At 47.4% G+C, this 24,815-nt stretch overlaps 1 protein-coding gene and 1 non-coding gene across 2 annotated transcripts; one reads left to right on the top strand and one right to left on the bottom strand.

Annotated features, from left to right (window-relative positions):
- Positions 1-241: 241 nt before the first annotated feature.
- On the top strand, positions 242-24,497 carry Ccdc113 (coiled-coil domain containing 113). The gene is made up of 9 exons (XM_041650986.1): positions 242-342; positions 2,732-2,858; positions 4,206-4,367; positions 7,230-7,385; positions 9,073-9,153; positions 11,598-11,753; positions 16,001-16,108; positions 22,897-23,052; positions 24,374-24,497. The coding sequence occupies exons 1-9, from the start codon at positions 242-244 to the stop codon at positions 24,458-24,460; spliced, it is 1,134 nt and encodes a 377-aa protein (XP_041506920.1). The 3' UTR covers positions 24,461-24,497.
- Positions 17,194-17,314, bottom strand: LOC121447737. The gene has a single exon (XR_005974260.1). It is a non-coding gene; the product is annotated as a U6atac minor spliceosomal RNA (small nuclear RNA).
- Positions 24,498-24,815: the final 318 nt, after the last annotated feature.

The raw sequence follows: 24,815 nt of genomic DNA, 5'->3' as shown, positions 1-24,815 counted from the left end.
GTTGTTGTGACTACCAATTTAGGAGTGATTCTCAGAGAAATGAGGTAGATCGCGCTCAAACGTAAGGGTAGTCAGCAGCATTGCTCCACCTCCGTTGCACAAGGCGCAAGGAAGGGGCAGGACCACTGAAGCCCCGCCCCTATAAGCGGCGTTCAGTTGTCTGGGCAACGCACCGCCGGGTCGCTGCTAGAGTGACGCGGGACGTCTTGCTGAAGGCTCCCAGAGCACACTAGGCTGAGAAATGTCTGAGGAGGACTCCGATAACGCGGTCACCGACTCCCAGACGGAGGAGGATGGCGAGCTGCCTGTCATCCAACTGTGCGGGCTGGTGGAGGAGCTCAGGTATCGGCACCGCGGGCCTCTGAGGCCCCAGCTGCAGCCCGCAGACCACCCAGGCCTACGCCGAACCCCGCGGGAGCGCAGCCCACTACGTGAAAAAGGAACTTCTTTGCCTACCCTTGCTTCTTGCCTAATCCTGAGTTGACAAGCCTCTGATGGAGCCAGGGCAAGGTGGAGTGGCAAGGGAGTCAGGTAGCCTTGCAAAGACCAGAGAGGATTTGGTGACGGTAGAGCTTTGGCCTGGTGTGTCTCCCTGGTGCCGAGCTGCTGCTCCCCCGTCTGCATCAAGGGGCCTCCTAAGCCCCTTTCCAAAGTTTGTATGAAAAAAAATTAAATGGCAGCTGGGTAGACACGAAGCTATTGAAATGATCTGCGTGAGGCTTCGTGGGCTGAGTGAGGCTTTAAGCATAGAGGCTGTGAGGAAGCATTGGCCCAGCGCTCTGACTTTTCTACAGCCTGTTTTCTGCCTGTCGCAGCAAGTTAACTGGATACAAAGATTCCATGATGTAGCTGAGGTTCCTTGTACGATGTATTGATCTGAAACAGTATCCTATTTCTGGCAGCCTGAATAGGCGTTGCTTCCATCCATCTATAAATAGTTAACACCAGAACCTAGAGATTAGTACCAATAGCTACCATGTTGAGTGTCTGTCATGTGCCACAGCCTTATGTATGAAACAACAATCGTAGGAGGTACACACTCTCTAGTTTCCTTCCTTAAGATCCTGCAGCAGAGATTCAGATCCAGGGACCCGTGGACTGCTCCACTGAGATACAATCAATATGTGCTTAAAAGGCAAGGTGCCGGGCTGGAGAGATGGCTCGGTGGTTGAGAGCATTGCCTGCTCTTCCGGGGGTTCTGAGTTCAATTCCCGGCAACCGCGTGGTGGCTCACAACCATCTGTAATGAGGTCTGGTGTCCTCTTCTGGCCTGCAGACATACACACAGACAGGGTATTGTATACGTAATAAATAAATAAATAAATAAATAAACATTTAAAAAAGGCAAGGTGCCTTGATTTCCCTCTTTTTCTCATTAGGCTTCTGTACTAGTCTCAAATTCAGGAATTAGTTTAACAGCACACCTAGGCCTCAATGTCACTGTCTCTTTTGCATATATATTTGTGTATGTACATACAGATAGAATGAGAAAGTTCAGTCGCTCAGTGGTAGAGTCCTATTGGTTCGATCCCAGTATCTCTCTCTCTCTCTCTCTCTCTCTCTCTCTCTCTCTCTTACACACACACACACACACACACTAAAGTTGGGCATGGTGGCTCTCACCTTTAGTCCTAGCACCAGTGAGGCAGGTGGATTTCTGTGATTTCAAGGTCAGGCTGGTTTACATAACTCGTGTTCCAGGCTAGCCAGGACTCCACGATGATGCCCTGGATCTTAGCTTCCTTTCTATTGCTGGGACAAAACACTATGATCAAGACAACTCATAAAAGAAAGCATTTGATTTAGGGGCTCATGGCTCCAGAGGCTTAGAGTTCATGATGTTCATGGTAGGGAGCATGGCCGCAGGCAGGCAGGCATGGTGCTGAAGCAGTATCTGAAAGCCCATATCTGACCCACAAGCACAGGGCAGAGAGCATGCAGTAACTCGGAATGGCATGGACTTTTGAAACATCAAACAAAGCTCACCCCCAATGACACACCTCCTCCAGTAGGGTCACACCTCCCAATCCTTTCCAGACAGTGCCACCTGCTAGAGACTAATCATTCAAATACCTGAGCCCAAGGAGGGGGGACATTCTCGTTCAAACCACCATACATTGTCTCTAAACAAATCAACATAAAAGGCAAGTCTCATATATGAGAAGTAGTACCTTGTATCTAAGTTCTATCTTGGCGTATACAAGCTAAGTAGATATGCCATCTCTTGTTGGAAACCCACAATTCAAAGACTTCTTCGTTTATGATAACCATCCAATGGAATCTCGAACCTGTTGGGTGATGCCAGTAAAAGAGCAGAGAAACAAAAGCCACCATCTGAAGATGGAAGGGGGGGAGTCTAGATAGCTTCAAGAAAGTTGTTTATTCAGGAGTACTTTTACAAGCGAGTTAGATTATATCTGAAGAGGGATCAGCAATAACAGTCACCAATAGGACACCAGCACTCTGAATTTTGTGGCTTGTTAGACACAATAACCAAGAGATCCAATACTCTGACAGCAGTGCATGGCCAGAAGCTGTCCACAGGCCATTGCGCTCCTTGCCCTTACGTTTTAATAAAGGTGCTATTATTATACCCATTATAGGCGAAGAAAGGAAGACCCCAAGAAGCTGCATGTCTTACAGAAGGCCGTGTGTGACCAGTAATGTACTAAATACTGATTATTTTGGGGTGCTATTCATAGCATTTACTTAGGTACCCTGTATCTTACAGCTATGGAAACTCTGCTCTCAAAACAGAAACAGAGATGTTTGAGAAATATTACTCTAAACTGGAACCCAGGGACCACCGGATGCCACGGTTATCAGAAATTAAATTCTCAGCAGCAGAATTTTCACAGGTACACAATGAAAGTTGAAAAGTCATCTCATCCTGTTTGCCTCTGTAAATGCAAATAGTGTTGGTGTATCTGCCTTTGGAGTGCCTTCTTGGGTCAGGGGGTCAAGGGACTTTCTCCCTGCCCTACTCGGATTATTCCTTCCCTTGCAGTTTCCTTTCAAGTGAGGGAACCCCATCCACTTGGTAGCTGACTCTTCCGGAATACCTTAGTTTATCCGGAAGAATTCCTTGAAGGCTGGTATGATAGGCAAGCACTCTACCCCCCAAACTGCTACGTTCCTGGTCCTTGGGGTTTTGTTTGAGACCTGGTCTTACTATGCAGCCTAGGCTGACCTAAAACCCTGTGGCTTTCCTTTCTTGGCCTCTCAGGTGCTGGGATTATAGGTTTGTGCTACCATACCAGATTTATCTCAAAGGGCCAATCGATGGAAGGTTATGTTTTGAGGATGAAAGAAAAAAAAAAACTTACTGTGAGATTCACACCTTACCTGAACCATTTTCTATGATCTATGACTTTAAGGGCCTAGAGGATTCATTATTCTTGTCTGTTTTGCTAAATACAGTGCCTAGATGGATTACTCTTCTGTGTTCATGCAGAAGCCCCGAACTCTAGGTCTTCCCTGGCCACTAGCTGAGGTGTTTCTGAAATTCCTTTCCTGGGGAGATGTGAACCGTAACTATCCTATCCTCCTAAGGTTCCAACACAAACCACAGTATGAATCTACCACAGTTTGCCCCGGGGAGCCAGTGAGTCCAGCGGGCTTATTTACCGAGCATGGGGGACCCCAAAGAAGCTGCACTGCCAAGTCTTCACCCAGTATGCTCTCTGTAGCTGCAGAGGTGGAGCCCCTGCTCTGTCCTCCCCAGTCTAGGTACTCTTGCCTCTTCTGGAGACCTCATGCAATTAAGGCAGAATGCCTGGAAGTGGCTGGGAGGAGAGGCCAGAAACTCGGGTGAGGGTCCAGCGACCCTCTCTGTTCCTTCTGTGAGGGACTATCAACCGTCCACAGGCGTGATTGTGAAGGACTCTCCAAAGCACATACAGCTGTTCTCTTGGATACGGCAACAGTTTGGTTAGTTCGTTACAATATTGGTCCACAGCATTTCTACCTTCGAGATATTTCTGATATATTTCAACTCTTTGTCAACCATAAGCCTTGTGATAGTTAGTGCAGGGCCTTAGGATGACTCAGAAAAATGTCATTTCAGGCCTAATGTCCAACATCCTTTCACCATGTCTTCTCCCTGCCTCCCCGCCTCCATCCAGAGCTTCTTGTAGGTCTCAGAGCTCCTTCTCATGACTCCCTAGTTCCTCTCTGACCCCGACTTGGTTTTGCTTGGGTTACAGTTCCGGAGCAGGCGTAAATCCAAGGCCCGCGCAGGTCTGGATCGTACATCAGGCCTCTCTGTAGACCAGAAGCTTGAACTTGTACAGAAGGAGCTGGAGGACACAAGAGAGGAAATACGGCACATGCGGGCCAATGCAGAGCGGGACCTGCAGCACCATGAGGTACTCCCTCCTCCCTGGGCTGCTCCTCTTCACCTGGGGGGTGTTCATGTCTTGCTGGTCCTTGAGAAGAAACCCAAGGAGAGTGAGACACATGAGGACTGAAGAACTAACCTCTACAGAACTTACCAGTAGGTGTGTGTGTGTGTGTGTGTGTGTGTGTGTACAACAGTCTTTAAACTTGTTTCAATATAAAATATTGAAAATGTTCCAGCATAGAGAACTATCATCACCAGCGACACCCAGCTATGACACTCATTGGCAAAAGACCACCCCCGTTTCTTTTTCCTCACTGGGATGCTAGCAAGTGAACTCTAGGTGTATTGTCTACTGTAAGTATTTTATCATCTGTCTCTAAAATATGGTTCTTTTTCAAAGGCATAGCCACGGGCTGGAGAGATGGTTCAGTGGTTAAGAGCTTTGTTTCTTTTGGAGAAGACCAGGATTCAATTAAATTCCCAGCACCACATGGTGGCTCATAACCATCTGTAATTCCAGTCCCTGGAGATCTGATGCCCTCTTCTGATCTTTGAGGGAACCAGACACATGTGTGGTCTACATACATACATGCAAGCAAAGCACTCACATACATAAAAATAATAAAATAAATAAAACTTTTTTTTAAAAAAACCCATAACCACAATGACGACTATTGAGACCCTCAAGTTTTTGCAATAATTCTTTAATAATACGAGGAGTTTAAGATTTAAGTGAGTGAATGGTGTACAAATGCCCAAGTCAGCCTTCATATACCGCATGCATAGTCATGGACACTACTTCTGGACTCCAACACAGCCTCCCCATTAAACCCGATAAAATCAGCCCTCCAGTGAAGAAATAATCCTGTTAATTTGGTTTCCCAAGTTATTAGCTTGCCTTTAGCACAGGACTTGGCAGGGCCTTGCTTGAGGCCAGGCCAGGAGGAGCAGCACAGATGAGGTGAAAGTCAAGGAAGTGTGTTGGCACGAGCTTGGCAGATTCTCATATTAAGGAGCCCTGTTTGGGAATCAGGTCGAGTAGGGTAATGAGGTCTGAGAACTGGGCAGGGGGGTTTATCAGACCTTCTGTGTCTTAGAAAGCCGGATCCCCCTGGGGATAACTGAGCAGGAAAGCAACATGCTAAAAGCAGCATGTAGAGGACCTGATGCTCCTACATGGGAAGGCTAGAGTTTGGGATATCACCAAAGACGCTGTTTCCTGTTAGCAAACCAGGAAAGACTGGAACAGAATGATTTCCTGTGTGACCTTTGTCATGTTACCCTTTAAAAGTAGGTGTGTATATGCTTCGATGTTCAAAGAAGACCATATTTGTTACAGAATATTTTACTTTTTTAAGATTTATTTATTCTTATTTTTTAAGTGTGAATGATTGCCTGTGTGTACTTCTGTGCATTTCATGCATATGTGGTGCCCCTGGGGGCCAGAAGAGAGTGTCAGGTCCTCTGGAACTAGATTTACAGAGAACTGTAAGCCAACATGTGAGTGCTGGGAATATACCAAGGATTCCCTGAAGGAGCAGTCCGTGCTCTTAACTGCTCTCCCACCTCTCCAGCCCCATTATAGATCATCTTAAAATGTGCTATGTTTTAGTGTTCTATATCTTACATGCTGGTTTTAGCATGTTGTTTTCCTGCTCAGTTATCCCCAGTGCTGCCATCTTAGCAGAAGTAACTACTCTCTCTTGGATTTATCTCCTAGAGTTCAGATACATTCCTGTATACATATGAATTTCCTTTTAAGAGGTATTAAATTCTCTCATGAAGTATACCTTTTGCTTAACACTGTCTTTCTATGTCATTATCAATTTCTTCCTTATCTACAGACATGCTCCAAGTTGTCCTGTGGATTCCCAAAACCTCGGATAATGGCAAACCATATACTGTATTTTCCCCTACATACATATAATAATAAAGTTTAACTTATACACTGGGCATAGTACAAGATTAACAATAACTAATATAGAATAGGACAACTTTAACAATAAGCTTTAATAAAATGCCAGCATCAGTTCTTTTGCGTTTTGGGGGCCTTTATTAAGTAAAATAAGGGTTGCTTGAACACAAACACTGGAATCTGCCTTCTCCCCACAGTCAATGGGTAATCCCAGTGACTGACTGCTAGTTGACTGACATGAGTGTAGCGTATAGAACAGGATGCCCTGGAGAAAAGATGACTTTGCGCCCCAGGTGTCACAGGATGATGCACAAATTAAACCTGAATTAGTTATTTCTTAAACTTTCCATTTAATATCTTCAAACGGCTCTTCTGCAGACCCCGAGCATGCAGATAAAGAAGGACTTCTGTGCATATGTATTTCTTTGTAGCATCTTTTCCTCAGGCTACGCATGCATGTAAGAGCACTTTATCACTCCCCTCACTAATTCACCATCTCTCTGGATTTACCTGGGACTCGTGCTTTGCATTGTACCAGCTGGAGTTTTGGTGGTATTTGTTATTTTGAGGCAGAGTCTCACTTTGTAGCCCAGGCTAGCCTCAAACTCACAGCAGTCCTCTTGCCTCATCCCCTCAGCTGCTTGGATTACAAGTGTGCACCGCCACACCCAGGTTTTCCATATCTTTTATATGGCTTGACCTTTAGTGGATAATACTCCCCAGTATGGGAATTAGTGACAGAGATAATTGGTCTTGTTTTCGTCGGCTTGCCAGATTTTGTGGGTGCTTCAACTTCCAAGGCATCTTTTAAAATAATAGTTGTCATAGAATCGGCTTCGTACTTAAAGAAACCTTTCTAAGCCTGAGAAGAAACACCCGCCCTGAGACAGAGGCAGTGGAGACTTAGGTATCCTTAGAGGATGTGCTGTTGGGAGTTTTTGGAAACCCTTCTCTCTTGGCTGACCCTTCCAGGCTATCATCGAGGAAGCTGAAATTCGATGGATTGAACTTCAGAGAGCAGTGCATGATTTTGAAAAAGATATTCTGAAAACCATATCCAAGAAGAAAGGGAGCATTCTGGCCACTGAGAAAGTGATGAAGTACATCGAGGATATGAACCGCCGGAGGGTGAGCCACTTGCAGAGCTTAGAATTAAAGAATCTATTCTTTTTGTTGTTGTTTGTTTATTTGTTTTTTGAAACAGGATTTCTTTAAGTAATGGCCCTGGCTATCCTGGAAGTCACTTTTTAGGCCAGACTGGCCTCGAACGCCCAAGTACTGAGATTAAAGACTGTGCACACCTTTAATCCTGTACTCAGGAGACAGAAGGAGGTTGATCTCTGTGAGTTCGAGGCCAGCCTGGTCTACATAGCGAGCTCCAGGACAGCTAGGACTATGTAGACAGACCCTACTTAAAACTAATAAACAAACAAAACACCAGAAAGAAATCAATTCTTATGGCAGTGACACAGACATAGCCCACATGCTGCAGCCTCTGTCTTAGTCATCACTGCTGTCATTATCCGGCTTCCCTGACAAGACAGCAATGTCTGTGTGGTCAATAAACCACTCTAGAGACAGTTTCAGGGACCATCGTCTACTTAATCCCATGTGACCTATAGGAAGCTTAAGGACCGTGACTGGTTAGCATATTCCCTCGGATTGGATAGCGAGCACTCTAAACATCAGGGAGGGTCTCTACGCCAAAGAAGACTCCTCTGCGGGCCAGCTACCAGCTGCCCACTCTGTTTCAGGATTTGGGGAGTTCTGGCTTCAGGAGCATGGTGAGCCATTCTTCATATTTAGGAGAGCAGTGTGCCAGGTAGGCCCCCAGGTTGTGCTTGCATTTTCTCCTACACTCCACCGTAACACTTCCCACATATATAAAATACTTTTTCATATCCAAGTGTGTGTGTGTGCCTAAATTTTAAAAAATTTATGTGTACGGGGTTTCTTTTTGTTTGTTTTGCCTAGATATCTTTATGTGATCCATGTGTATGGCCTGCTGCTTGTGTAGGCAAAAAGAGGGCATCAGATCTCCTGAAACTGGAATTATAAACGGTTGTGAGTCTCCTCATGGGTGTTGGGAATCAAACCCAGGTCCTCTAGAGGAGCAGCCAGCAGTCTTAAGTACAGAGCTGCCTCTTCAACCTCTTACCCCTAAAGCGTGCATTTTACATAAAGCAAACCCTAAAGGAAACAACAACCGACTGGGCAGGATGAGTATTCATGTTTCCTCTTCCTTGTTATCTGTTTCACGATGTGCGTGTTTCCTTGGGAAAGGTGTGAGCTAGTCGGGTTGCTGCCCAGGCTGAGACAGGTCCCCCTGCAGCGCTTTTCATCTCCTTCCTGTGAGAGGAAGGGGAACTGGCCGAGGAGAGAATGCTTTCAATTGCAGAGAGCTGGTAGCGTGTTAAGCTTTGGACCCTGGGGTCAGTTGAGGGTCCTTAATCCTAACACACTATGAATGATAAAACTGCAGCCTACCATATAAACAAACATCAAAGAATCCCGAGATTATTTTACCAGTCCCCTGCGGTAGCGCCATACCCAAATAATGACAATTGCAGAGGCACTGTGACACTGGCACGGGACCAACCCAGTTTCCACTACATCTTGGCATCTCAGCACTGTTTGGGCAGAGTCAAGAGGGCTGAGAAGAAATTACCGAAGGCTAGGGCTCACGGTCTGGTTTGTAGGCCCAGATCTATTATTCAAAGCAACGGGGGTAAAGACGAGTAGTTGACTAAAATGTTTTCTTTCTTTCTTTCTTTCTTTCTTTTACCTTCCTTCCTTCCTTCCTTTCTTTTTTTAGGATAATATGAAGGATAAATTATGTTTGAAAAATGTTTCTCTCAAAGTTCAGAAGAAAAAGATGCTTTTACAACTGAGACAGGTATGTGTTTTTTCTTTCTTTTTTTAAAAGGTAGCCTGAGTATTAGTCCCCCTCAGCAGCTCTCCCGCCCCTGACAGAGACTCCTGAGCTAGTCTCTGGGATCTTCGAACAGCTTACTTTACACAGTAGAAGAACTTCACAGTTGATTTAGAGGTCTAAGGAAGGGGAGATGTTCTAGCTTCGTTTCTGAAATAAAGAAAAAGAAATTTAGGGTAGAAAGGATTTTTTTTTCAGCTTATAATTCCAGGTCACAGGCCATCATTGTGGGGAAGTGGCAGGGACTTCCAACAGCTCATCACATCCACAGCCACAGTCGAGAGCAGAGGAAGATGAAGAACTACATGCTTGTTGGCTTACTTGTGCTCAGCTGGATTTCTGCGCTCTTAATACAGTTCAGGACCCCTGCCTTGGGGATGGTGCTACCCACAGTGGGCTGGCTCTTCCCATGTCAATTGGCCTAAGTAAGCCTCCCCCACGGGCCAGCCCAATGTAGACAGACCCTTGCTGAGACACTCTTCCCACGTGATACTAGATGGTGTTCATTGGACTTTAAAGCGAACCCACGCAGTAGATGATCTTGGCTTACATGGCTGCACCCAACACCCCTTCCCTCCTCTTGAGAGTAAGGAAAGAGGGTGAAAGGAAATAGAATGAGCAGGGGTCATGACCAAGGAGTGCAGGCAACGTCTAGAAGCTGGGAAGAACAAGGAGATGCTCTTACCAAGAGCCTCCAGAAGGAATGCAGCACTAATAGCGTTATGATTTTATCCCCAAACCTAGTCAGACCTTCAGCCCCCAGAATGGGGAAGTAATATACCTGTATGGTTTTAAGCCACTAGGTTTGTAGCAATTTGTGGCAGCAGCCAGGAGAAACCAATATAGCTAGTGGGCAGGCAAATTGGAGGCCTTCTGTAGAGAAATGAGACATGTGGCTCTTTGAGGCATGTGGCTGGGTGGCATCATTTCACTGAGCAGGGGTGAGTGTTTCAACAGATGACGTCAAGATCTCCCGGTTAAAGGACAGGAGGGCTACTGTGCCACCCAGGTTCTGGATCTTGGTCTGTGACTTCATCCTTTCATTGCCCAGTGTTTTTACCATTATATCAAATATGGGCACTGATGACATATGCATCAGAGGTAGCCATGGGTAGTGACGTGGGACTGGGCAGGACAGTGTTCATGTCAGGCAACTATTGCTTGGCTGACTCAGGATCCAGAAAGACCTCGACAGACTGGAGCAACCCTAATGAGACTAAGGAGAAATGCAAGACTTCTAAAATATCTGCGCTGGCACAGGCTTAGATGCAGACTCTGTGACCATCAGCAGGGGCGCAGGCTGTCCCAGAAACATGAACTAGAGCAAGGAGGGACTGGGGCAGCACTGCCGACGTGAACTCCACAGTTGAAAGAAGCCCTGTTTGGCCATGGCAAGAGGAGGGAGATTGGCTATCTGTGCTCAGGGCTGCCGTGGAAAGGCAGAGCCAGTGAGGCTAGAAGAAGGATGGCTGTCCAGGGGCTGCCCACAGGTAGTGAGCTCCTGGTCTCCAGGGCTTCGGGTTCAGGCACCATGATGGGAAGCTTGGAGTGAGAGTATATGGATGACCTTTAACCTGTGTGCCATTGCTGCACAAAGACGACAGAGATGTGAGGTCTATCCCTAAGAGCACAGGCTAATGGAGCACCCTAATGTCCTGCCGGGGTGGGGTGAACACAGCTCTGTAGAAAGGGAACAGAGGTACGAGGGCCTAGAATTGTGCTGTCAGAGGCTCAGTGAGGAGCGGGTTTGCCCTGGGTGCAGAAAACAGGCTATGCAGTGTTGATGGGTGAATGGTATCTGGATTTAAGGAAACTGACCCCACAAACAAGAGGGCATGGGCCTGGACAGAAAGTGGGGGCACAGTTTAGAGAGGGACCCCATATACACACGCCTACAAAAATGTTCACTCAAACAAGAAGAAGTTATGGGCAGCCATTTGTGGGTTTCCAGGTTTAGAAGTTGAATTTATTTATTTGCTTTTGAGACAAAGTCTTGCCACATAAACTTACTATGGCTTCACTCTTCCTCAGTCTCCCAAGTGTTGGGATTGCAGGGTTATGACACCAAGCCCAGATTAAAAATCACTTCCAAATGACCTGCTTTTTAGTTTGCCTTCATAGCATTGTCAAAGTCTCCCAGGCCTGGCCCCAGGGTGCCTGTGTGCTGTGTCCTTCCCTTTGGTACTAAACTGTTACATCGCCATCTTTGGCTTTTCTGTGATATGTAGGTCCCTTGAGTCTGGAGGCATTGTGTTAACCTAATAACCAGCCCTGGTGCCTACTGCCATGTCAATGCCCAGGATGTTTTAGCGGACGGTGGCAGGTCTCCGAAATCCCACCAGACTGCAGGACAGGAGCTTAAGCTAAGGGTCACTCCTGACCTTGCCTCTGTTCTTTGGGAATTCCAGAAGGAAGAAGTGGGCGAAGCCCTGCACGACGTCGACTTTCAGCAGCTGAAAATCGAGAATGCTCAGTTTTTAGAGACGATTGAAGCAAGGAATCAGGAACTGATCCAGCTGAAGCTGGCCTCTGGGAACACCCTGCAGGTCCTCAACATCTACAAAGTAAGGCCCACCCCAGGGCCAGGCACCCTGCCAGGCTACCCTCATCCACCTGCCCCACCACAGGGAGGTCCCTGTGCACACAAGTGGTTTGCCGAGACTATAGGCATTTCCGGCTGTCCCCTGACTTCTCTTGATTTGGCAACACCAGGTCTCATAAAATCCCCAGAATGCTCTCACAGTCCTAACTGTCCACTAGTCCCACCTGGGTGCCTTTTCCTTTTGAAAACATATGTCTATGCTCTGGTCCCGCCCTGACTGATTGAATTAGGGGGTGAGGGCCATGGATTTGGCTTTGTTTTGAATTCCCTGGGCGATTTTTATGTGCAGTGTTTGAAAGTGAACCACATGCAGGCCCCGTTTAATTGAGGGATGCAGTCTGCACTTCCCTTAAAACAGTCTCAGCCATAAATCAGAAAACTACTAAATTATTCATCATCTGAACGCAACACTTTGGGGAGAGAGAAGAGGCACTATTAATAATTAAGCAGGGGCTGTGGGTATGAATAGGGCCTATCCCCAGCAGGCCATGCCATCTGGTCACCCAGTGAGTGATGGAGTATTGCAGTGGCCAGCGAGATGAGCGAGTATGTCTCATTCCCATCCTGCGAGCTAAGAATGGCTTTCGCAGAGGAGCACGTGCAGGATAGCACTGAATGATGGAGAATACTGTCAAACCAGCTCTGGAGAACTGAGGTGTCTTCTAGAAAGTCCAAATGTGTGTGTGTGTGTGTAAAACGATGTGATCATTATATATCATATATATAGAATAATACTTATGTATCACATCCTATTATTTTCATTGTGCATGTGTGTGTTTGTGGGCAAGTATGCCGTGGCATACATGTGGAGATCAGAGGACAGCATACAAGAGTCAGCTCTTGCCTACCATGTGGATTGCAGGGATCAAACCCAGCTTGTCAGGCACGGTGGCAACCAGATCTCCTGCAGAGCCACCTCACCAGCCCTATGCAAAAGTATCACACCCAGTTAAGCTTTTATGTCACCAGTAAAGCATGTGTAGGGCTCTGCAGGCTTTTCTCTTGTTGGCAGAAGAGACTATATAGTGTGCAAATGTTGCCTCTGGCGCTGCGAAGCTGAACATATACTATCTGGTCCTTCACAGAAAGGGTTTCCTGGCTCTCGGCCTTGCCCAGGACAGTGGTGGCTGTAGCCTAGGTAGCTCGCATGTGAGCTTCATTTGGCCCACAACGTGATTAGCAATTTGAATCTGTTCAAATTCCTGACTATTGCCAGGCGTGATAACATGTGGGTGGGGTAGGGAGGGCAGCTTGGGCGTTGGGAGACCTTGCCTCCAAACAAAAAAAACCTCCCAAGAATCCTCCACCAAAAGAAAAAGCAAAGTGAATTTGAATGTATTAGACAGATTTACATTTGCTGAACATTTTTCTTTACAAATCACAAAAACCTAAAGCAAAGCTGCTGAGTTTTGTTAAGCACCAAGTCATAGATAAGAACCAGGGGGCCCGCCAGGCCAGTGTGGGTCCTGCTCGACCTCCTTCATCCTGCACAGAGCCTGCAGAGCGGCTGAGCCAGCTTCCTGACGCTCACGTGGGACTGTCCACATTTAGCTTGTGCCATCTGAACAATTACTTCAAGCTGAGACCAGTCCGGGTGAATTCTGATGGCTGCTCACCCTGGGCCTCGACCTTATCCCCTGGAGACGGTTCAGTGGCACAGGGCCTGCCTCAGCTTGTGGGATTTGGGCAGTGGAGCTGCAGTTTCCATGGTGAAACTGTCAGGTTGCAGAACCTGGGCTCCACGGGCTGGGTCCAAGGTCACAGTGTAGACTGCTGGCCAATGGGAGCCGCAGCACAGCGGGCCAGTCAGAGCACTGCCTGGGAGCCTGTCGTAAGTGTGAGCAAAGGTGGAGCTGAAAAGATGCACGGTGGAGCCTGAGGGTGGGCCCACGTAAGGAACTGTGGGAGAAGCTACCTCGCTTCTGTTGGCTTCTCCCATATCCCAGTTCTCAGCTCTTGTAGGGGAAATGGAGGCAGAACAATGGTCACTTGGGAAGTCTGCCTCCACTGGGACTGGATGGTGACGATGTGTCATCTGGTCTAGGTCCATCTGCCAGAGGCAAGGTCCACATCTCACCTCTGGATGAGTTTTGTGTGGTCTGGGCAGTGTGCCCAGCAATAGAAAACAAGGCCTGCCCAGAGCAGGTGCCCGGTGAACAGTGCTGACTGGCAGCAGTTTGGATGTGGTTTTGGTGGTCATGGGAGGGTGAAAGAAGGAGCCATTTGGCACACATCTCAAGCAACCAAGCATGAGACCTTGTTGAAAACCATTCGGATTAACTCCCCATTATTGGCAAAAGTAACATTGCCATGCGTGCCAGGTGCAGGACCAATCGCTCAGGACACAGCTCTGATACCATATAGGTAGACATGCCTTTTTCTGTGATTTTCCTAAGTGAGCCGGAGTGTGAAGGGTGCTGGTGTTTTCTCTAACCATGCCCTCAGGCCTGGCTGGTGGGTCTGCTGCTTGACTGACTTAAGTGCCCTGGTGCCCTGAGGAGGACAGAATTCTAAGACGTTCCCAGCCCCGTGCACAGGAGCACACCCCTTGTAATGCAAACCCAGACTTGGAACGGATGGCTCAGGGCATGAAGTCATTTCTGTGATGTCCTTATGTGGCCCAGGGGACACTAAGGTGAGGTGTCCAGGAGCCCTGGTTCATTTCAGGAACCACCAAAAGCAGATTTTCTTTGCAAAAAGAAGCCCCAGATGTGGAGCATAGGAAGTTTGAGGGCCGGAATTTCTCCATCACTACTTTGAAGATAGAAGAGGCTACATGGAAGGAATCTTAGTGGCCTCTAGGATTGAATGAACTACTGATAGCCAGGAAAAAAAAAAAGCCAGTGCTGCGACTTCAAAGAAATAACCAACAACCATTGGACTTAAGAGAGGTCCTCGAGACCCAGACACAAGCCAAGGACCTGGCCAGCTCCTAGGTTTCAGTCTGATGGGCCCATGGGCAGAGAAGGCACTGCATTGTGCCCAAAACGCCCCTGGGTAAACATAGAAGGAGTGGTTGTTGGTTTCAGAATCTGAAGTGTTTTGCTACCCTGGAAATCTGGGTCTGTCTTTTCTGTAGTGACCTCAAGTGGCCGACATTGCCACTGAGTGTCACTCAGGTGACTTGCATCCCCTGGCCCAGCAGAGCACAGCCCGTTCCCTCCCCCATCCATCCAACAATATGATCTCCTCTCCCAGCCCCTTTGGGACCCTCCTTCCCCTGACATTTTCCTTGCCCTCTCTTCCTTCTTCACAGAACTAAGTGTGATTTTATCTGTCAGTTATCTGTCCTCATTGCTATTGCAGGACACCCCCACCCCAACACATCCTACTGTATGTCGATTGGCACACTCTACTGTGTGCCCATTGGCACAGCTGCAGTCTTGGAATTCTTCTTGCTGTGATTTTCGGCCTCCCTACCTCTCTTGGCATTGGTTGAGAATGAGCTTCCCAGAGGCAAGGCCTAGAATGTTTCTCTAACTCACCAGTGCTTGGGGTTGGGTGGGTTGGTTCTTGGGTGTGCCTACCCCTCATCCAGGCAGAGCACATTCCAGAATTTTTGGAGACTTCCCAGCAGGGTAGGGCTCAGGGAGAGCTTTTGGAGACTTCCCGGTAGGATAGGAGAAGGCTTAGGGAGAAGGCTCCAGAGGAGGTCAATCCAAACATCAGGAGCCTGGGGGGAACTGAAGGGCAATAATGCTGTGGGCATCCGTTAGGCAGTAACTGTAGAATTCTCTGACACCAGCAGGCCCAGCTCCTTTAGGCAGGGGTGTGTAGTGGAGCTCAGAGGCTGAGGGATCACACCACATCCATTTCAATCCTGGCTCTTTTAGTTTTAAGTGGGTTTAGACACATCTCTTGCGGGGGTTCCTCTCTCTGCACCCTCATGAGGTAGTCACGGCAGCTGCTGAGTGAGCTGTACCTGTCAGACACAATGCTCTGCTCCCTGCTAGGATGTCCCCTTACAGCCTAGCAAGGAGACCATATCAGTGTAAGGGAAGTTTGGAACCAGTGGGGCAAGAGCTGAGTCCTGTTGTTGGATCACTCTGCATCTCCAACAGATCCAGCCGGCTCTGAGACATCAGATCTGGACACGTTTGGGAAGGGTGGTCCCCAGCTGATAGGAATCTATGTCGGTGGAATGATGGCCTCGCTTTGTTCCCGTCTCCGAGGGCTCCTCTTAGCGCCTGCCATTTTGGTGTGTTTCAGAACAAGCTTCACCGGGCAATGGAGATATACAACAGTCTGGACAAGGAGATCTTGCAGAGAAACGAGCTGCTTGGAAAAATTGAAAAAGAAACCATACAGGCAGAGGAGGTAGGAGGGCACAGCGTGCTGTTTCTGATGTTTGCCTTCTTCTGTCCACAAAGGTCACTGTCCTTCGATCCTTGGTTAATCCAGACCACAAAAATCAAAACAGCTCTGAGCCATGATAGCAGTCACTGGATTTATAGCTCAGTGATGTTATATTTACCGCTGGGTGAGGTTCCAGGGTCTGCTCACAAGGAAAACAGTCCACAGCACATGGCCTTATAAAATACACAAGGTGGGGGCTGGAGAGATGGCTCAGGGGTTAAGAGCATTGACCAGAGGATCCAGGTTCGGTTCCCAGCACCCGCATGGCAGCTCACAACTGTCTGTAATTCCAGTGCTAGGGGACTGGACTAGGTTGCCATTGAAACATAAAGTCCTCTCTTTGGAGTCCTGGCATTCATGATGTAGTCCAGTTTAGTTTTCTCATTAACTTCTGTTTTTCAGTGCTGGGGATGGAACCGTGTTATACAAGGGTTACACCCATAGCCTGTCTTAACTTCTTTTCTTTTGCTGTGATAAAACACGACGACCAAGGCATCTTACAAAAGAAAACATTTAATTTAGGGCTTGTGATTTCAGAGAGCTAAGAGTCTGTGATGGTGGAGCAAAGGCACAGTGGCAGGAACAGCTGGAGTCTCTCCTCCAATAGGGCCACACCTCCTAATCTTTTCCAAACAGCGGCACCGACTGGAGACCAGGTATTCTACTATATGAGCCTATGGGGCCATTCTTAGTCAAACCGTCACATGGCCCTTTGTTTACCTTTATTTTATTTTATTTTTGAAACAGGGTCTCACTGTGTAGCTCTGGTTGGCCCGTAATTCCTTATGTAGACCAGCTGGCCTCAAATTCACAGATGTGCCTGCCTCTGTGTCCTGAGTTCTGGGTTTAGAGATGTGTTACTATCATGCCTCATTCCTTTGTTAGCTTGGTTTTTTTTTTTTTTTTGACACAGGGTTTCTCCGTGCAGTACCGCCTGTCCTGGAACTCATTCTGTAGAACAGGCTGAACTCGAACTCAGAGATCCACCTGCCTCTGCCTCCTGAGTTCTTGGATTGAAGGCGTGTGACACCGTTGCCCCACCTCTCTCTCTCTTTAGATGCCACGAAGTAGGTGGCCGTGCCTTAACCGTATGCATGTTGTTAGGCCCAAGGGCCTCTTCCATCGTTGTCAGTGGGAGTGCTAACCTTCCCTCCTTTCATACAACACATCTCTTTTTGTTTTTAATAGTACACTGAGTCCAATTTGTGCTGACTAACATGCCCCTAGGTGTAGGCTCATCCACTGGAGTGTGGTGAACCTACCATGAGCTACACTGCTTCTCACTTCCCCAGAAGCTATCAGCAATAAACAGCTTCTTGTTAGGGTTGGAGGCTCAGGAGCCCCCTGCCTCCAGGCTCGAGCAATGACTGCTTCACTTTCTGTAGGCTTTGTGCAGGCAACCACAGGTCCTGGGAATTCATGTGTGCGGTGCCCTAGCGTGTCCAGCAGTCCTTGTTCAGTCCTGGCCTTCCTAACCTCTGACTCCTCAATCTTTCCTCCCCTCTTCCACGGTGGTCCCTGAGCCTTGGGTGTGGAGGGGCGTAGAGGTTCCATCTGTGGTTGAGCATTCCACTAACGCTTATTTTCGTACTTTATATCCAGGTTTCCTAGGTGGCTTCCAAGGATCGGATTCAAGTCTTCAGACTTGCATGGAAAACCCTTTTGCCCACTAAGTCACCACACTGGCCTTCTATACGTTCTCACATCACACTGGCCTTTCTGTATGTTCTCACATCACACTGGCCTTCTATACGTTCTCACATCACACTGGCCTTCTATACGTTCTCACATCACACTGGCCTTCTATACGTTCTCACATCACACTGGCCTTCTATACGTTCTCACACCACACTGGCCTTCTATACGTTCTCACCTCACACTGGCCTTCTATACGTTCTCACATCACATTGGCCTTCTATACGTTCTCACATCACACTGGCCTTCTATACGTTCTCACACCACACTGGCCTTCTATACGTTCTCACATCACACTGGCCCGTCTATACGTTCTCACCTCACACTGGCCCGTCTATACGTTCTCACCTCACACTGGCCCGTCTATACGTTCTCACATCACACTGGCCTTCTATACGTTCTCACATCACACTGGCCTTCTATACGTTCTCACATCACACTGGCCTTCTATACGTTCTCACATCACACTGGCCTTCTATACGTTCTCACCTCACACTGGCCCGTCTATACGTTCTCACATCACACTGGCCTTCTATACGTTCTCACATCACACTGGCCCTTCTATACGTTCTCACATCACACTGGCCCTTCTATACGTTCTCACATCACACTGGCCCTTCTATATGTTCTCACATCACACTGGCCCTTCTGTATGTTCTCACATCACACTGGCCTTCTATATGTTCTCACATCACACTGGCCCTTCTATACGTTCTCACATCACACTGGCCTTCTATACGTTCTCACATCACACTGGCCTTCTATACGTTCTCACATCACACTGGCCCTTCTATACGTTCTCGCCATCACACTGGCCTTCTATACGTTCTCACATCACACTGGCCCTTCTATACGTTCTCACATCACACTGGCCTTCTATACGTTCTCACATCACACTGGCCTTCTATACGTTCTCACATCACACTGGCCCTTCTATACGTTCTCACATCACACTGGCCCTTCTATACGTTCTCACATCACACTGGCCCTTCTATACGTTCTCACATCACACTGGCCCTTCTATACGTTCTCGCCATCACACTGGCCCTTCTATACGTTCTCGCCATCACACTGGCCTTCTATACGTTCTCACATCACACTGGCCTTCTATACGTTCTCACATCACACTGGCCCTTCTATACGTTCTCACATCACACTGGCCCTTCTATACGTTCTCGCCATCACACTGGCCTTCTATACGTTCTCACATCACACTGGCCTTCTATACGTTCTCACATCACACTGGCCTTCTATACGTTCTCACATCACACTGGCCCTTCTATATGTTCTCACATCACACTGGCCATTCTATACGTTCTCACATCACACTGGCCATTCTATACGTTCTCACATCACACTGGCCTTCTATACGTTCTCACATCACACTGGCCTTCTATACATTCTCACATCACACTGGCCCTTCTGTACGTTCTCACATCACACCGGTCCTTCTATACGTTCTCACATCACACTGGCCCTTCTATATGTTTAATCTTCTGTAGCCCAGGGTGCCCTTGAACTCACAGAGATCCATCTGCCTCTGTCTCCTGAGTGCTGGGATTCAAGGTGTGCATCACCACTGCCTTGCCTCTGTGACTAACTAGTGTGGCTAGCTCCACACTCTGATCTTCAGGCAAGCTTTATTTGTTAAAACACAAACAAAAATCTCACCACATATTTTACTGACTTAAATCTGTTTGCAAAGAGATTTTGAGGGTCTGGAGAGATTGCTCCGTGGTCTAGGTCAGTGACTGCTCTTCCAGAGGTCCTGAGTTCAATTCCCAGCACTCACAAGGTGACTCACAACTGTCTGTGATGGCATCAGGTGCCTCCTTCTCGTGTACATGCAGACAAGGACCCATATGTATAAAATATGTATATAAACCTTCTTTTAAAAAAAAGATTGGGGGACAGACAGAATCTTGCTATGTAGCTTCAAGGAGGCTTCAAGCTCCTCATCCCCCCACGTTAGCCTGTAAGTGCTGAGACTGGAAGGGCTGCATAGCCACACCCAGCTCTCCATTAAGTGTCTATGATTTACTTTGGATAATTGAATTGCCGCTCTGAATCTGTGCATTTAGTCCACCATCTGGACTCCTCCAGGGACAGTTCATGTTGCCTGGTTTTCTTTCCTTTTTTTCCCTTCTGTGTGGGTCGAATTCTCCTGTTTCTTTGCCCATCTCATAGTTTTCAGAAAACTGTGCATTTTAGGTACTACAGCAGCTCCTGTCATGGTGCTGTTGTTGTCTAGTGATTTGGCTGGACGAGTCAATAGATTCTGCTTCCCCTATTGCTCTGTTGCCAGCGGGCACAGCCTTGCCAGTCTGACAAGCAGACTGCTTGGTTGCTATTGGTCTTTCGTCTTCCTGCTAAAACCTCCTCTGCTGGTGTCCCACCCAGCTGCTAGCCCCTGTTAGCTACTGCCCAGTCTCTCTATTGCTTTCAGCAATACTGCAAGGTACTGTCTTACATACTGATCCAATCTCATGGCAGGCCTCTTTCCAGCAAGGTATTGTCAGTTTTTGAGGCTTGCTCTAGACACAGGAAGGCTCTTCTTGGTTTGTTTGTCTAGTTCTGTTAAACATCTGCCTGGTCAACTGTTTTGTTTGTTGCCACTTGTATTATTGAATCTGGCTAGTTTTATATCTACTTGATGCAAAGCTGGAGTCATTTTGGAAGGGACCTCCATTGAGAAAATGTCTCTACCATATTGGCCTATGGGTGTCACTAGGCGGTGGTGCATTTTCTTGATGTATTATTGATGCAGAAGTTTCCAACTCACCCTGGGCAGTGACACCCCTGGGCTGGTGGTCCTGGGTACTATAAGAAAGCAGGCTTGGAAGCTCAGTGGTCAAGAGAAAGCACTGCTCTTGTAGAAGACCTGAGTTTGGTTCCTGGTATCCACATCCAGCCGCTCACAACTGCCTGTAACTTCAGCTGCAGAGAGTCAATGCCTCTGAGGATATTGTGTGCATATGCACATACCCATACCCATATACATATAACAATAAAATCTAAAAAATACATGGAGGGAGGGAGAAGGAAAGGAAGAAAGATAGAAAGAAGGAAGGAAAAAGCAAGGAAAAAAGGAAGGAAGATTAGAAACAACCGAGTAAGTTGTTTCTTCTTAAATTCCTGCCCTGACTTTCTAGGATGACAGATTAAAAACTAAAATGAATCAGGTGGTGGTGGTGCATGCCTTTAATCCCAGTACTTGAGAGGCAGAGGCAGGTAAATCTCTGAGTTCGAGGCCAGCCTGGTCTACAGAGTGAGTTCTAGGACAGGCACCAAGGCTACACAAAGAAACTCTGACTTGAAAAACCACAAAAAAAAAAAAGAAAGAAAGAAAGAAAAAGAAAAAAAGTAGAAGAAAGCTGGAAGCTTAAATAAACCCTTTCTTCCCCTTGTTGCTTTTGGTCATGATGTTTATTACAGCAACAGAAGCCAACTGAAGAGCTCCTCTAGCATGGCTAACCCAAAGATCTCCATTGTTTCCTACAAAGTCCTCAGCCATGAGCCCATCATACTCTCCCCGAAATAAAGTCAGTCCCTTAGGCCGCCGACCAGTAGATACATGGACATAGAAATGGGAACAGCAGACCACCTTTCGTGTAGTGGCATCCCTGATGTACACGTGGGGTGTTCTGGGGTCACCGTGGTCCTTGGTCTTCACAGCATGACCTCGCAGCTATAATACATTCTGATGCTTCGTTATCCTCCTCCTCCTCTTGCAAGACACTTTCACTATGTAGCCTAGGCTATTCTTAAATGCTCAATTCTTCTGCCTCAGCCTGCTGAGTTTTGGGGCTCCAGGTGAAACTCAGATATGATGAGAGAATCTTGAGTATTCTCATTACCCTTAAGAGAAAGCAAGTGTGCTGTGCTTCTGGGCACAGCCTTCGGTGCGACCACAACAGCCTGCCTGTGGGAATCGGGTTGGATTACCACTTTCTTTTTTCCTTTTTCTTTATTGTTTTTGTTTTGGTCCTTTGTTTTGTTTTGCAAGACAGGATTTATCTGTTTCACAGGGCTGACTGTCTTGGAACTCACTTTATAGGCCAGACTGGCTTCAAAGTCTCAGAGATCCACCTGCCTCTGCTTCCCAAATGCTGGGATTAAAGGCGTGCGCCACCACCAACCATCTTAGATTATCACCTTCATAAAACATGTTAATAGTAATTTTTTTATTAGTTTGTGTCACAGTAAATCAAAACAGTGCTTCTAAAATTGGCAACTGGAAACCATTGAGCTTGTTAGAGTTCAGACTGACAAGATGGGTCTGGGGTTGCCCAGCTCTGTGTTTCCCACCAGTTCCCAGTGCGAGACACAGAAGGAGCCCAGAGGCTCCTCAGCAAGGAGGCGATCTATGACATGATAGCGTCTCAGCTGGACGTACCAAGGAGTAGCTCTCCTCCCCCAGTTGTGAGGGTCATTATGTACTTTGTAAAATGGCCTCAAAATGTATGTTCCCAAGGATGAATTCAAATTCCAAATCCTCCCAGGTCTACCTCCCAAGTGCTAGGATTATATATGTACTTAATGCCACTGAACTGTGTGCTTAAAATGGCTAAAATAGAAAGTTTTATTATGTATATTTTACACTGCAGGAAGATAGGAAATGAGCTGAGACTGGTGAAATCAAAGTGTTTAGAGCTATATAATCTCACGCATGAAACACCTTAAGAAATCTAAACAAGAGAAAGCATAGTCCTTAATAAAGGAGAGAAACGAAATAGAAAAGGAAAAGAAAGGGATGAAAAGCACAGTCTCTGGTATTTCTGAACTGGATGAAAACATCCTGATCTGCTAAGAAAAACCCAGATTCTTGAGAGGGCCCCACGCTCTGTGACCGTCACTATCAGTTTTGGACAGGTCAGGGAACCCTGATTGCTCTTCGAGCAGATGAGGGAGGGGGACTTCATCGGGGGAGGGGGAGGGAAATGGGAAGCGGTTGTGGGGACGAGGCAGAAATCCTTAATAAATAAATAAATTAAAAAAAAAAAAGAAATTGAAGCTCCCAGAACTTCATGGACTAATGGGGTCCTGCCCAACAGGACAGAGCCAAAGCCCATACCTTGAACATTAAGTTACGGAAGCAGCTGGCAGAGTTCCGGGCTCCCCAGGTGATGGCGTACGTCAAGGAGAAGATCTTGAATGGGGACCTGGAGAAGACCATCAAGATGTGGGAGAGGAAGGTGGAGATCGCAGAGGTGAGTCTGCTGTCCCCAGGCAGGATTGAGTCACTGACCTGGCCTTGACGACAGGATCACCAAGTATCTCAAACCACCAACATCTTCCTTCAGGATTTATCAGGCTGAGGCTATAGGGATGTTGGACGTGTTGTGTGAGTGTGCATGAGAAATCTCGGCAGTTGTCTCAGCTGTTCAAAGTGAATGGGGGCATCCCTCCCCCAGCTAAGCTCCCACTTGTGATGGTTAAGAACAACGTCCTTTAGGGTCTGGGAGAGAGAGATTCTTGTTACCCAAGTGTGTTTAGTCACTTGCTTCTGCGATGAATTCTAGAATCTTATGGGTATTTAGTAACTGCTTCTTCTTACATGGAGAAGGAGTTTTTAAGCAAAGGAGAAGCCGCACACTTGGTGGCAGTCCCTTTAGTCCCACACTTGGAGGCAGAGGCAGGCAGATCTGTGTTTGAGGCCAGGTCTCCGCAGTGAGTACGTAGTTCTACAATGTACTCAAAACTACAGAGTGAGGTCCTGTTTTAGAGAGAGAGGAGAGGAGAAGAAAAATGGCTTTCAGATCACAAGTCCATGCATTTACATAGTTGCTATGGGCCTCTATGAGCTGATGTGCGTGTAGATCTCATGGTGGTCTGCACATTCAGGGTAGAGATTAAAACCCGTGGGAGCTGCTGAGGAAACTGGGATCTTCCTACATCTAGACCCCAGTTCCATTTCCCTCGTGTGGTCATTGGTGACAGGGAGGACACGAGGGCCCTAGCTCAGCATACAGCATACCTGAAAGTGAGCAGAGACTCCAACAGGGGCCTGCACCATCTCGCTTTGGGCAAAAATACACTCTTTAAAACAATATTTTGGTTTTTTTTTTTTTTGCTGCTGCTGCTTTTTTTTGTTTTTATTCTCTCCTCTCTCTCTCTCTCTCTCTCTCTCTCTCTCTCTCTCTCTCTCTGAGACAGTGTACCATGTATCCCAGTCTATTCTCCCCTAATTCAGCCTAATATGTAGCTGAGGATAACCTTGAACTTTGATTTTGATCCCCTCTCCCACCTCTATTCCAATGTGTGGCGGGTGCTGTGGATTAGACGCAGGGCTTTGAGCATGCTGGGGGTGCCCTATAGCAACTGAGCTACATCCCCGGCCCTAGAAAGGTCTTTTGGGTCTCCATTGCTCTGTGATGATGTCTGCCTGCAGGGTGCACCATGGGACCTTGGCCCCTCACAGGGTCATCTGCATGGCCAGCAGTTTGTAGATGGTGGTGGCCTACAGCACAGGCACACACACCCCGTTTTTCCCAAGTAACCTTCTCCCATCTCCCCTTTTCTGTTTTGTAGATGTCTTTAAAGGGGTACCGAAAAGCCTGGAACAAAATGAAAACACCGGATGAGCAGCTTCAGACGATCCGGCCCCCAGGGAAATAGCCAGGAGCAGCCCATAGCTTGCAGACCCAGAAGTGACCTATTAAAGTACTCTAGTGTTTTCCAGTAGTGGGGTTCTCTCACTGTTCCCTGTGCCCAAATAGTGTTTATCCGTCCCCCTCCCCTGTCACTACCAAGCCACATCTAAATGGTCACCAGCAGGGCCACATCTACCCGTGGGAACATCTTCCCAGCCTGGCCCCTGGAGCCATAACACTGAAAGAACCACAGGGCACTCTAACAGTTTGATACTTGTTAGCCCACGTTTAGTTCACAAGCGTAAACGAAGTGACCTTCCCACGTATGGGAGTGGGACAGAAGAGGGAGAGCCAGCCCAGTGATGCTGTGGGGCCTGACT

The sequence above is a fragment of the Microtus oregoni genome, unplaced genomic scaffold, assembly GCF_018167655.1.
Source record: "Microtus oregoni isolate MIOR12 unplaced genomic scaffold, Mior012 000004F_ref0000308, whole genome shotgun sequence".
In the NCBI taxonomy this organism is placed as follows: domain Eukaryota; kingdom Metazoa; phylum Chordata; class Mammalia; order Rodentia; family Cricetidae; genus Microtus; species Microtus oregoni.
This window is presented reverse-complemented; position numbering and strand designations above follow the sequence as displayed.

Bases quoted from the DNA above. Each gene is read 5' to 3' on its own strand.
- Ccdc113 (XM_041650986.1), top strand. From the start codon at position 242: ATGTCTGAGGAGGACTCCGATAACGCGGTCACCGACTCCCAGACGGAG. The intron at 343-2,731 runs GTATCGGCACCG...TGTATCTTACAG, and splicing joins GGGCTGGTGGAGGAGCTCAG to CTATGGAAACTCTGCTCTCA. The intron at 2,859-4,205 runs GTACACAATGAA...CTTGGGTTACAG, and splicing joins CAGCAGCAGAATTTTCACAG to TTCCGGAGCAGGCGTAAATC.